The following is a 12,926-nucleotide window of genomic DNA, read 5'->3' as shown; positions in this document are numbered from 1 at the left end:
GTAAAAACAGACTCAAGATCTGCATTCGCAAAAGTTTTTTGTACCCGGCTTAAAGGCCTTTATGTTCTTGCTTGGGTACGACACGGAAATTAGATCTTATCAGGGTTTTTAAACGGGTATAAACTTCTCTCTGTTCTTTGGACATCTCTTGTCCCGTTCCCCAGAGCTCCCCTGTGCTCTCTTTGCAGGTGATCCAAGTCAAGCTGAGGCCGGGCACAATCCAGCAAGCACAGTTATTCTGCTGCCTCTCAGCAGCAGATTAGAGCTTGACTCACCCTCATCTCAGGTGTACATTTTCCACAGAATCTGCTTCCTTTCAGCAGCCTTTTAAGCGTCCTCTGGGGCAGTCCCAAACTGAGACAAAAAGTCTTCTTCCTCACACAGTGGGCAACAATTGTTTGGGATACAGAGTACACGGGGTTGAGTGATGAGGCGATTATAAAATGGTTTATTGCAAAATCAGCCTCATGGAAGGGTGAGACTGTAAGGTTGTTGCATCCAGCACCATCACACCAGAAGCTGTTTTAATTCTAGTTACAATGTCTTTTATAAATTTCATATCTAATCAGCTATTTCCACAAAGCTCACCAGCATCTTCATAAAACAATCATTAATTGCTATGTTTTATAAGATTTTGCTGCAATGCATCTCTTTTTATCCAATCATATAACTCTACAGAAACTTATTGCTCTATCTTGTACTTTTTACTAACTCTATGACAAGTTCCATCACTAGACTTTAAAATTTTCTACTATCTTGCTTAACATATTTATTCACTTACATGAGGCATATTTCTACTTGCATAAAACATTTTTCTGCTTAAACTACAAATCTTTATTCTTACTTTGTGTCTGTTTCACTTTTTTATTCTAAACCTTCAAGCCTTCTCCAAGGTCTTAGGTCAAACATTGTATCCATCTCTACCTCTGAGCTTGTGTGTTCCAGACTTTGGGAGCTCTCTGTGCTTGCATTTCCCACAGCAGGGTAACACCTCAGCACCAACCAGAGGCACAGAGGACTAACTGACAGACCTTGGGAGGAGCCAAATCTACTTGTAAGAATGAGATCATGGACCCTAGGAGGAGCCAAGTATATTTGTATGGGCAAAGCCACGGACTGTGGGAAGTGCTGGGAGGACACAGAAGGACTGCATATGAATATTAATGTGGCTGATGCAACCTTGAGTGTATAAAAGGCAAAGATGCTTTTGTGAGCTGAGCCTCTGGTGAGCAGAGAGAGTGTCACTATGCTCCTAGCGCCGTCCCCTCTTTGCTTTGTAACTTTAAGGGGTTGTAATTAAATTTTATTTAGTCATTTCCATCCAGGGTCTGAGTCGTTTATGCAGTGATGAGCTGATCTCTGCTGGGTGAGGAAAGGCTGTGTCCTCAGCTGCTCCCAAAGCCTTGGGCATGTCCCTGTCCCACTCAGTCGAAGTTGTAGTAAAGGCAGAAGGCGAAGAACATGGCAAAGATCTGAAATGATGGAGGTGGGAGAGGGTCAGCCCCATAGCAGGACCGGGCCAGGCCAGGGCAGAGAGGGGCTGGAGGATCCCTGGCCTGGGGCCATTGCTGTGCCCCTCAAGGGCCTGATGCAGCTCTCCTGGTATTGCACAGGGACACTAGGGCAAGGAGACCCAGGGGGAGTAAAACAAACCCTTCCTTGTTCCTTCACCTATCCTATCTGCAGCGGAGAGCACCGAGACAGACCTGAGCCCATTTGTGCTCTCCTTGCCCACTGAGCAACCCCCCTGCAAAAAGAGTGGACGTTTTGCCTGCCCTGTCCCCAGCCCTCCTCATTACCTCAATGCCTAGCACGGCTAAGCTGCAGGTCCCAGGGAGGGAGATGTACGTCTGCAGGGTCTTGCCGAAGGTAGAGAAGCAGCCCTGGGGCAGAGAGAGGAGGGAGAGGCTCTCTCATGTTCCCCATGGCCATAGGGAGCCCAGAGGGGAACTGGGATGCAGGGGGATGTGGGGGGTCCCCTGTGGGGCAGGACAAGCTGAAGACTTTGGGAGCCACTGCACTGCTGAATCACAACCAGGCGATGTCCCTGGTTTCCGTCCCTTATGCTCCGCTCCACGAGCCTGGAAAGGGCTGAGGCTGGGACAGGTACACAGACACAGCAGAGCTGTGCCATACCTGCTCATGGATGTAGCCAGGGCTTCTGTCCTGGCACTGCTCCCAGCCCAGGAGTTCTCCCACCTGCAGAAGCCCATCCCGGGCACAACATGCCCGTGGCCATGGCATCCCTGGGTGCAGCTCTTGGAAGCGGGAGCCGTTCCCAAAGTCTTCAGGTCCTAAAACACCACAGCACGAGAACTGGAACAGAAGGGAAACATCATCACCATGGTCACCCTTGGTGGATCCTGTGCATCCCCCAGGAGCCTCCCAGCTGCTCACCGTGACCATGAGGGTGTTCCAGGCTGTGGAGAACACCTCAGCACCCTCGTCCCCACCATAGTTCTTCTGCAGCTCAGACAGGAAGTGCTCAGGCTGGACCTGTGGAATTGGTGCCAGGGTTGGGACTGTTCCTCTCCCACTCTGCTCAGGACTAGCTCCTATTGAGGAGAATTGGGCACCCAGTGGATCCCCCCCACCTGCTTTGCACTTTGTATTGTGGTGCTGATGATGGACGTGAGGGGAAGGGTGTCCCTACACCAGCCCCAGTCGCCTGGTGGACTCAGAGCCATGGCTATGGCGTGACAGGGGGAGGCTGGTGACACTGGGGATGGTGTCGGTACCTGTTTCCAGTGCACCAGGAAGAGAACGGCCCCAATGAGCTGCGTGAGAAAGACAAGGCTGACGAGGATGAAGAACTGGAAGGCAGCAGATGAAGGAGTCAGAGACCAGCCTGATCCCACTAGCAGCTTGCTCACATTATCCCTGCCCTCCTCTGCACCAGCCCTGCCCGTGCCCTGTGTCCCCGAGACCAGGGACATGTGTACAGCTCCTGGGGATGGATGCCACATCTCTGACCACTGTGGCTGCAATGCAGGGGTTAAAAACAAGCAGTGTCTGCAAGGGACTGAGGATGCTGAAGAAATGGGGGTCTTGGTGCTCAAACAGGCATTTTTCTGCCCCTTACCAGCAGTAGAGTCATCTTGGAAATGCCACATGAGACAAGCCGGTGGCTTCAGAGAGAATTGACCCTACTTGGTAGCTTTATAAATCCTCTGGGCTCTAAATTGAGATTCACAAGGTGGGGAGTGGATGGCAGGACATGTTGAGGATGAGGGGCACCAGCTCCTTGCTCCTCCAGGAACACCTGCATCCCAGGAACACCACCATCCAGCCCATGACTCCTGCCCCCAGTGCCCCCTGGCCGTATCCTGCAGCCCCTTCCCACCCATCTTCCCTCCCTCACCAGCAGCAGGAGCGGGCGGCTCCGGCGCAGGGCCCCGCAGCAGCCCAGGAAGCCCAGCAGGGAGAGGGCGATGCCCACGACCAGCAGCAGCCACACGCCTGCACTCAGCACGGCCCTGGTGGCCACGATGTCTTGGAAACCAGCTGGGTCCACGGCCACCCAGACTCCCATGCCTGCCAGGCATGTTCCCCCAGCCTGCAGGGGGAGGTCAGGAGATGATCATGGGCTCAGGGGATGTCCAAGCCTTGGTCCCCTTCCTGGGAATAGGTGTCACCCACCCCTGAGCCAGACAGAAATGTCAGCCCATGTGGATGGGGGATGCTTCACCCCTTGGTTCCCTCCCTGGGACTGGTGTCACCCACCCCTGAGCCAGATGAAGTTATCAGTCCCCAGGCACAGGTTCCCTCCACCCCTGCACCCCACAGGGCCCAGGGGGACTCACAAACACCAGCACGTTGAAGATGAACATCAGGTACTTCATGCAGCTCAAGACACCCATGGGGACACCGAGAGGCAGGACACGGCAGTATTTGTCCCTATGGAGAGGAGAGCAGAGCCCTGCCCACAGCCAACCCTGACTTGTCCTGGACCCCATGGCTCCAGCAGAATGTGGGGGGATGAAGCTTCCCAAAATTCCCAGATCATTTTCTATCCCCACCCTCTCCCATGACACCCCAAAAAGCCCCAAACCTGTGTCCTCTCGAAATCCGTGTCCCCTCCCAACCACGTGTCCCCTTCAAACCCCATGTTTCCAGTCCTTTGTCCTGTCTAAATCCTGTGTCCCCTCCAAATCTTGTGTCGCCTACAAACCCATGTCCCCTGCAGACCTTGTGTCCCCACCAAATCATGTGTCCGCTACAAATTCCATGTCCCCTCCAAACCCATGTCCTCTCTAAATCCTGTGTTCCTTTCAGCCCCCACACCACTCACCCTGCAGGGATAGTGGGCGACCCAGGTACCTCCAGCCTTCCCTGGTGCTGCCAGCACCTATATAACATCACGAAGGTCAGAAAATCTCTCCCCCCTTGCTACTCCAGCAGTCCCCAAGAAATCTCTTCCAGCAGCAGGGCCATGAATGATTGATGGGGAACAGGATCCACCATTGTACAGCTGGCGGCTGGGAGTCTCCTGCTCTTGTCAGCCAAGGAAATTAAACCTGTGGGCAGGGAAAGATGAGCCGCCCCATCAGGCCAGGGGTGACCTCAGCCATTGCTGTGACCGTTCGGGAAAGCCCTCAATGGCCACATGTGGGCAGGCAGGTGGTGCTGCAAGGGCTATGGGCTGCTGGGACAGAGGGACATCACAGGTGGATGACAGGGTCTCTTGCCTCTTGTTGCCTACTTTAGGAACTCTCTAAACACAGAGTCATGTTAGAAAGGAAACATTATTTATTCTGCACCAGGTACAAAGAGGAGGTTTCCACAAATCAAGCGCATCGAGGGGTAAAAGGTTAAATACAGTAAAATTTACATGAACCCACATATCTGAAGCACATTCTTTGCCTGCCTAATAATGAATATTTGTTTTGGTGATGTGACTTTACTCAATGCTTGAAACACAAAGTTCTTCATTAAAGCATCTTCTGTTGGAGAAATTGAATTACGACAGTAACATTTGCAAAAGGCGAGCGAATTCGTCCTGGGGCCGCCAATTCACCTGGGAGGCGGTGTCGGTGTCACCGCGGCGTCACCCAGGGACCCCGGCGCCCCGGCCCCCGCTGTACCCCCGGGCTGCCAGCAGGGGGCAGCGGAGCGCGCAGCCGCAAAGCTGCGCCGCGCGGCCAGAGCGGCTTCCGCCGGGCCCCCGCGAGGCAGCTCGGCCAATCGCAGCGGGCGGTGGCTGTTGGGGCGGGAGAAAAGAGGGACAGACAGTGCTCTTGACCAATCACAGAGCGCCCTTCTGCGGGCTGGGGCCCTGGTGGGGGCGCGGCCCCGAGGCCGGAACCAACGCTGTGCGTTCCCGTTCCCTCAGCGTCGCTTCCGGTGCCGCCGCCGCCGCCCGCGGGATGTAGCGGCCGGTGAGGGGCGGGCGGGGGAGCCGGGCGTCCGCTGTTTCCAGAACCCCGGGGAGAGCCCTGCCGCCGGTCCCCTCGGTCCCGATAACTCTGTGCTTCTTCCCCCCCCAGCGCGGCGGCAGAAGGACGCGGAGGGACCTTCACCGGCTGCCTCGGAGCCGCACGCACCCGCCGCCCCGATGGCGTCCCGCAAGGCCCCCGCCGGGGCGGGCAGCGGGCTTGTAGCCGCCGGCCGAGACCGGGACCGGGATCGGGAGCGGGAACGGGAACGGGCGCACCTGGAGCTCGCCGAGCTGGGGCCGCTCCTAGAAGAGAAGGGGGACCAAGGACCCACCGGCGCGGCCAGCGTGAGCCCTCCGGGACCCCCGGGCGGAGGGGATGCAGAGCCTGGCTCAGTCTCCTCGCTCCGTCTTCGCGGATTATCCCGGGAATCTGCCCGTTATCCCATTAAGACCTAGAGGAGAACGGCTCCGTGTTGCTCCTCGAGCCGGTCCGTGTTCCGAGCCGGCCCAAACAGCTCCTGCCGAGCGGGCATGGAGCCGGGATAGTTCTTCACAGGGATGTCACTGAGATCGCTGTGTCTGTACCGGGTGTTTCCAGTGTCCCAGCATTTCCACAGGGCCAGGAATCACCTTCCTCAACCCCTTCCCGGCTGAGGATAGCAGGAGCCGTGCCGGGACCCAGAGTGTTCCCAGCTCGGAGCTGCCTCTGCTCGGGTGGGCCGGCTCTGGTCTCCCGGCTGGGCCAAGCGGCCGTTCCAGCCTTGATTGTAGGGATGAAAATCCCTGGTGCTAATCCTGCTTTTCGACAGGATAAATCTGGGATTAGCATGCCTGGATGGGTCAGGCAGCAGCATGTTGCATAAACGAGGGTGACCGGCGGGTCCTGCCCATCCTGTCAGAGGGATGAAGCCCCAGGTGCTCTCAGAAGGGCAGAGGTGATTCCTCTCCCGGGGGCTGGAATGATTCCCTCCTGGCTCTTTTTGCTGCAGGCAGAGGACCCACCATGCCCAGTGGCCCATGAGGAGGAGGAGGAGGTGGTGCGGGTGCTGACCCTGCCTCTGCAGGCTCACCATGCCATGGAGAAGATGGAGGAGTTTGTGTACAAGGTACCAGAGCCTGTGGCGATCCCCCAGTCTTGATTTTGGAGCAGATTCCCCAATCCCCGGGTTTGGGGTGACAGGATGTGTCCGCATAAAGCACACGGCTGCAGGTGGCTCCAGCTCTGCTGGGCTCCTTCCAGCAGCATCCCCGAGAACAGTGTGGGAAGGGGATGGCCTGGATGGGAGTTCGCCCAGCCATGGTGGGTGAGAACCTGGGAGCAATTCAGATGTTCCCGCGGGCCTGGGTGGGGCCTGGGAGTCCAAGTGCCAGATGGGGTGTCACCCAGTGCCTGCAGTCACTGTGGCTCCTGTGCTTCTTCCCTGATCAAATGAAAACTGCAGGGAACAGTCTGTGGGTATGGAAGGGTTAAAGCTGAGGGTATTAACCACCCCCTGACTTCCTGGGGGGTCCTGGAATCTCTCCCTTCAGGGGCTGGGAGTCAGTCCTTGTGGGAACTGAGGTGGGGGTAAAATCACTCCCTGGGGCGACTGGGAATCACTCCCTGGCGAGTTATGGAGAGCAAAGGGCAGGATGTGGGTGCGTGGCTTCCAGGATCCCACAGGGCACCTGATGTCAGAGAAGCCAAACTTCCTCTGCCTGAGGAGCATCCCAGGGCTGGGCTGTTCCCCATGGATTTGGGGCTCTGGGCTGCCCTGATCCCTCTGGTGTGTTGCAGGTGTGGGAAGGGCGCTGGCGTGTGATCCCATATGACGTCCTGCCCGACTGGCTCAAGGACAACGATTACCTCCTGCATGGACACCGGCCCCCCATGCCCTCCTTCCGCGCCTGCTTCCGGAGCATTTTCCGCATACACACTGAGACAGGCAACATCTGGACACACCTGCTGGGTGACTGTGGGGAATGGGGATCCCTGGGGCTGGAGGTACTCAGACCCTGCATTAGGGTCACAACGGGCCTGGTGCCGGGTCCTCTCCATGCCCAGGTCTCCCTGTGCGGATCCTGTGCATGCATGAGGATCAGACATGGAGGGCCTGGAGTTCCTGGAGCCCCCTGGGAGAGAGGACCAGGGCTGGGCTCAGCCACTGCAGGAGTGGGACAGGGAAATGTGTCCTGGGCAAAACAGGGGAGCCTCAGAGGATGTTCCTCTGAAATTAGTCAGAGGAGGCCACAGAGATGCTCTGAGGGCTGGAGTTCTTCTGCTCTGGAGTTGGGCTGGGAATGCTGGGAATATTTAGCCTGGAGAAAAGAAGGTTCCAGGGAGACCTCAGAGCTCCTTCCAGTACTTAAAGGGGCTCTCCAGGAGAGCTGTAGAGGGATTTAAGGGCCAGGAGTCACAGGACAAGAGGGAATGGCTTCCCACTGCCAGAGGGCAGGGATAGATGGGAGAATGGAAGAAATTCTTCCCTGTGAGGGTGGGGAGGCCCTGGCAGGTTGCGCAGAGAAGCTGTGGCTGCCCCATCCCTGGAAGCGTCCATGGCCAGGCTGGATGAGGCTCGGAGCAACCTGGGATAATGGAAGGTGTCCCTGCCCATGGCAGGGGGTGGAATGTGGTGAGCTTTAAGGTCCCTTCCCACCTAAACCAGTCTGTGATTCCATGACCCTGTGAAACAGCAGCTCAGCAGCTCTTTGCCCTGTGCCTGCCCCTTGCCCTTCCCCCAGCCCTTCTTGTTTGCATGAGCAAAGGCTTCAGCCAAAGCCCCACTGTGGGTCACTGAGCACCCCTGGGATACATCCAGGACCTCCAGGAGCATGGCCAGGGCTGTTCTTATCCTGGCTTTGCTGAAATTTCCCACTGTCCCCCTGACTTCCCTCTCCATGTGTTCCTGCAGGGTTTGTTCTGTTCCTCTGCCTGGGGATCCTGACCATGCTGCGGCCCAACATGTACTTTATGGCTCCTCTCCAAGAGAAGGTGGTGTTCGGGATGTTCTTCCTGGGAGCAGTGCTGTGTCTCAGCTTCTCCTGGCTTTTCCACACTGTGTACTGTCACTCGGAGAAGGTCTCACGGACTTTTTCGAAGTGAGTCAGCATGAGTGTGGTTGTGTGGTCTTCCGGGAGGTTTTGGATTTTTGCAGCACTTCCTTTTGGAAAGCACTGCGTTCCCAAATGTTTTATCCCGGGGGAAGGGAGTGTCAACCCAATCCAGCGTGGAACTGAGGGGGATCATAACAGGGTTCTGGAGGGTTCTGCCTGAGCACCTTAAATGTGCCAGATCAGGAGCCTCAGGTGCATGATAAAGATCCTGGGACCCTGCAGCTCCCAAGGGAACAGGATCCTGGCTCCCAAGGGAATGGCCTCTGTGCTCCCAAGGGAACAGGTTCTATGCCCCTTATAGTAGTGAATTGAGGAGGGGTCACTCTCACGAGGCAGATGGGGGCCATGGCCAGTTTGGCAGGTTCCAGTTTACTGGATGCTTTTAAAAACTTCTGTTTTGGATCCAGTTTGGACTGAAGCCAAATGGAAAGAAGAAACACAAACAGGATTCCCAGGAGATTGGGAAGGTTGGTCAGTGTTTGGTGCCTGTTCCTGGGCTGCTCCAAGGGTCAAGCTCCCATCAGCCTTTACAGCGAGGCTTTCAAGTGACATTCTGCTCCCATATGGCTGTTAAAGGCATTTATTTGGGTGCTGCTTGCTGGGAATCCTGCCCATCCCCTTTGCACAACCACCAGAGATCCCGTGGGATCCTGTCTCCAGAACAAATCCAGCAGGAATGCCCTTGTGTTCCTGGGAAGGCAATGGGGACAGTTCAGGGGCTATGTTTCTGTGGTGAGATGAGTAGAGGATCACAGATCCCTGTACACAGGGATTTGTTCCCGAGGGTTTGAGCTCCACTGAAGAGCTCCTCGTCTTGTCCCTCCCCAGCATTCCCACTGTGCCCAGGCCCTTTCTCCTGGTGCACCTGCCCAGCACACCCCTCCTGCCCAGTGACTCCACTCAGGTGCAGGCTGGAGAGTTCCCACACATGGAGGGGTTGGATTTTGGGGCTCACATGTGGCTCTCTGTCATTGCACCCTGCCTGCAGGTTGGATTATTCAGGAATTGCACTGCTGATCATGGGGAGCTTTGTCCCGTGGCTCTACTACTCGTTCTACTGCTCCCCACAGCCAAGACTCATCTACCTCTCCATCGTCTGTGTCTTGGGTATCTCTGCCATCATTGTGGCACAGTGGGACCGATTTGCTACCCCCAAGCACAGGCAGACCAGAGCAGGTAGGAGCTCCCTCCTCCCCGAGTCCTGGGAGGCACTTTGGGCAGATCCCATTTGGGAGAAGCTCTGGGCACCTGCAGGATTCATTCCCCCTGAGCAGTACAGCACTGCAGGGAGTGGCCTCCTGCCTTCTCTTGCTGTACTGGGGATTCAAAACCTGAGCAGAGCCTGAGGTTTGGAGTTTAAAAATAGCCCTGGGCAGGCTGGGGCTGTGCCTTTTCTCCCTTCTCTGGGAAGCAGTTTAAGCAACAGGAACCTGCAGCTGGGGTGGAGGAGGAAGGCATTCCTGAGCTCTTCCCTGCCAGGGACATGCTGGCTGGTCCCTGCCTTCCTGGGGTTGGAGTGGGGGGCTGCCTCCAGCCCCACACCCCAATTTACCCCAATTTTAATGGCACATCCCATCAGCCTTGCTGAGCACCAGGAGACACCTCCCTCCCTAAATCCCAGGGGTCCTGACAAATGTCTCTCAGAACACTGTCCTGGCTACATGAGTGAGGAAAGACCATGCTGAGACAGAGGCCATCTGAGAGCCCTCAGATGAGGACAGGGGACAGGCAGGACTCACGTCCCCATGGCTCCTCCCCACTGCATCCTGTTACCCCAGCATAAGCAGGATCCAGCCGAGTGCCACCCAGAGCCTCTCCAGGCCAGTGTCACTACGGTGCCACTTGTTCTCTGCCAACTTACCAGAGGCCAAAGTTGAACATTTCAGCTGCTGCTGAGCTCCTTCCTCAGGAGCTGCAAGAAATTACTTTCTTGGAAGGGGTGGCTGTGTTCCTGGTGCAATCCAAAAGGCTGGCACCTTCCAAAATGTCCATTCCCATAGCCAGGAGTGGGAGCTGCTGCAGCCCTGCATAAGAAACACTGGGCAGGTTCTGCCCAGTGAGCCCAGGTGGAGCATGCCACACCTGGGATGTGGAGCTGCGGGTCCCTGATTTTGTGAAGGATAAGTGCCACGAGGATTGGAGAAGTGTTTGGACAATGCTTTCAGGCACAGGGTGAGATTGTTTGGGGGTCTCCAGTGCAGGGCCAAGAGTTGGACACAATGATCTATATGGGTCCTTTCCAGCTTGAGATATTCTATGAATTCAGTGAAGAAAAGCTGCTTCCCTAGCACAGGATGAGGGATCAAGGGGAGTTTGTGGGAGGAGTGGCTCCCCCTCCACACTTGAGCTCTTTTCCCTGACCTCCTCTCTGGGCCACAGGCGTGTTCCTGGGGCTGGGACTGAGCGGGGTTGTGCCCACCATGCACTTCACCATTGCCGAGGGCTTTGTGAAGGCCACCACGGTGGGGCAGATGGGCTGGTTCTTCCTCATGGCTGTGATGTACATCACGGGCGCTGGGCTCTACGCTGCCCGCATCCCTGAGCGCTTCTTCCCGGGCAAGTTTGACATCTGGGTGAGTGTGGGGGTGAAAAGGTTGTCTGGGGGCAGTTCTGGGGTTAGGGGAGGGGGCATTGAGGGGCTGGAGGCTGGATGTGTCCGACTCTGCTTCAGCACATGCTGGCAGGCAGACCTTGAACAGGTTCTGTATGTGGGCAGGGCAAAGTACAGGGTGGAAATCGCTGCTGGGTGCAACAGAGCCGGGGGAGCAGAGCTCAGAGGACAGTCCTGGAGCAGCAAAGCGGAAGAGGAGGTGTTGACAATGTTGCTGTCCCCTTTGTTGTGGTCTAAAGGCTTTTTTGCTTCCCTGCAGTTCCAGTCTCATCAGATCTTCCATGTGCTGGTGGTGGCTGCAGCCTTTGTCCACTTCTATGGGGTGTCCAACCTGCAGGAATTCCGCTACGGCCTGGAAGGGGGATGCACAGATGACTCTCTCCTCTGAGAGTGCCTGGTTTTAGTACAAGCTTCCTAAGTGCTTTTTAAACTCTTGTCTTTGCTAAAATCAAAGGAAGACTCAAAACCATTTGGGGTTGTTGGTTTGTTGTTTTTTTTTTAAGAAACAAAAAAAAAGAAATGGATAAATCCTTTAGCAAAGTTGTTGACCAAATCCTCACCCCCTTCCCCATGCACTGCGCTGGGGCTGCAGGGGCACTCCCGACTCCTCCAGTGTTTTAGCTGCACCGGGATAACCTGCTGCTCCGACAGCACAGGGAACAGCTTCCTGCTCCCACACAGCCAAGCACATCCCGCTCCTCACGCACCAGGAGTTTTGCATATCCCCCACAGCAGTGCCTGGCTGGGGCAGCCCCAGGCATGGGCACGCACTCATGTAATTTAAAGTTTTAATTGTCCTTTTTGTTTTGTTCTGTTTTCCATGACAAAGTAATGTAAACATAAATTAAAGAATATTTAATATTTAATACTAAGCTTTAAGACAACATGCTGCCACCGCAGTCCTCGGCTCCCTTGCTGTCGGGAGGAAGGACGGTGTTGTAGGGAATGTAGAGCTGCTGTAGCTGATTGAAATAAAAGGTCAATAGTTCAGTGTCACTGCTGTGTCCATGTCCATTTTTGAGGCAGGGAAGAGAGGGCTCTGGGCACCCCAGGAGCAGGGCAGGAGTGCCCTGGGGCAGTAGGATCCCTCCAGCTGCAGTGGACTCTGAACTGGGCTGCAATAAAACATGAAATCAGGGTGTTGCGGTGATGACAGGGCAGGAAATACAGCCCTGGTTGGTGACAGCTCCGCAACTGTGACTTCCCTTGGGGCTCAGTAGGGCAGGAGAGGTGCCACAGCCTGTCTAGGGTGGGGGCAGTGCAGGACTATGCCCCAGTCAGAGGCTTCTCCTGGTGCACAGGGGACAGTGATTATCAGGGGATTTGGAGGGGCAGATGTCAGCACAGTAAAGTCGAGCTTGGGCAGCAGAAGGCCATTGCCTGACCTATGAGTGAAGGAGTGTAGGCAGAGCCACTACAGCCCCTGTGCCCCCTGTCCCTGCCCTCCCCCAGAGATGAGGGTGTCCTTCTGCTGAGCTGTTTGGATGTAGCCCAGCTTTGGAAGTCCCCCAGGCTCCCTACTGTATCAGGAACTGCCAGCAAGCAATGACGTCAATTAGTTAATTAACAAGTTACAACAAAAAACCTCACTGGATGTGATTTTGTAACTGCTAGCAAGAGGGAAGGGGCTTCCACAGCTGGAATTTAAGGACAAAACCACAGAGCAGATGTGGTAACTCTGCTCAGGCCAAGCTCTGAGATGAAAAGCAGGAGGCTGTGCTGGCAGCAGGTGCAATGCTTCCCTCTCCAGCCCCATAACCTAAATCTAACAGGGAAGAGGCTACATTCCAGCTGTGTTCACTGCAGGTGCAACATCCCAGACGAGACTCTGAGACTTTCACTCAT

General features: G+C 55.7%; 2 protein-coding genes across 2 annotated transcripts; one reads left to right on the top strand and one right to left on the bottom strand.

The window, feature by feature from the left end:
- Nucleotides 1-1,424: 1,424 nt before the first annotated feature.
- LOC119711765 (tetraspanin-18-like) lies at nucleotides 1,425-3,860 on the bottom strand. The gene is made up of 7 exons (XM_038162299.1): nucleotides 3,804-3,860; nucleotides 3,362-3,556; nucleotides 2,739-2,813; nucleotides 2,398-2,496; nucleotides 2,137-2,316; nucleotides 1,800-1,883; nucleotides 1,425-1,472 (listed from the first exon to the last, which is right to left on the bottom strand). The coding sequence occupies exons 1-7, from the start codon at nucleotides 3,858-3,860 to the stop codon at nucleotides 1,425-1,427; spliced, it is 738 nt and encodes a 245-aa protein (XP_038018227.1).
- A 1,400-nt stretch (nucleotides 3,861-5,260) lies between these two features.
- Nucleotides 5,261-12,077, top strand: ADIPOR1 (adiponectin receptor 1). Its single transcript, XM_038162450.1, has 8 exons — nucleotides 5,261-5,378; nucleotides 5,487-5,722; nucleotides 6,367-6,483; nucleotides 7,155-7,326; nucleotides 8,269-8,455; nucleotides 9,459-9,646; nucleotides 10,850-11,043; nucleotides 11,341-12,077. Exons 2-8 carry the CDS (start codon nucleotides 5,555-5,557, stop codon nucleotides 11,467-11,469), a joined length of 1,155 nt encoding a protein of 384 aa, XP_038018378.1. The 5' UTR covers nucleotides 5,261-5,378; nucleotides 5,487-5,554; the 3' UTR covers nucleotides 11,470-12,077.
- Nucleotides 12,078-12,926: the final 849 nt, after the last annotated feature.

This window comes from Motacilla alba, chromosome 26 (assembly GCF_015832195.1).
Source record: "Motacilla alba alba isolate MOTALB_02 chromosome 26, Motacilla_alba_V1.0_pri, whole genome shotgun sequence".
NCBI lineage: Eukaryota > Metazoa > Chordata > Aves > Passeriformes > Motacillidae > Motacilla > Motacilla alba.
This window is presented reverse-complemented; position numbering and strand designations above follow the sequence as displayed.

Coding starts and splice junctions, on each gene's coding strand:
- LOC119711765 (XM_038162299.1), bottom strand. CDS start 3,860: ATGGGTGTCTTGAGCTGCATGAAGTACCTGATGTTCATCTTCAACGTG. Junction 1,884..2,136: donor CTGGCTACATCCATGAGCAG/GTATGGCACAGC, acceptor TCTCTGCCCCAG/GGCTGCTTCTCTACCTTCGG. Junction 1,473..1,799: donor TAGCCGTGCTAGGCATTGAG/GTAATGAGGAGG, acceptor CCATCATTTCAG/ATCTTTGCCATGTTCTTCGC.
- ADIPOR1 (XM_038162450.1), top strand. CDS start 5,555: ATGGCGTCCCGCAAGGCCCCCGCCGGGGCGGGCAGCGGGCTTGTAGCC. Junction 6,484..7,154: donor TGGAGGAGTTTGTGTACAAG/GTACCAGAGCCT, acceptor GGTGTGTTGCAG/GTGTGGGAAGGGCGCTGGCG. Junction 8,456..9,458: donor GTCTCACGGACTTTTTCGAA/GTGAGTCAGCAT, acceptor CCCTGCCTGCAG/GTTGGATTATTCAGGAATTG.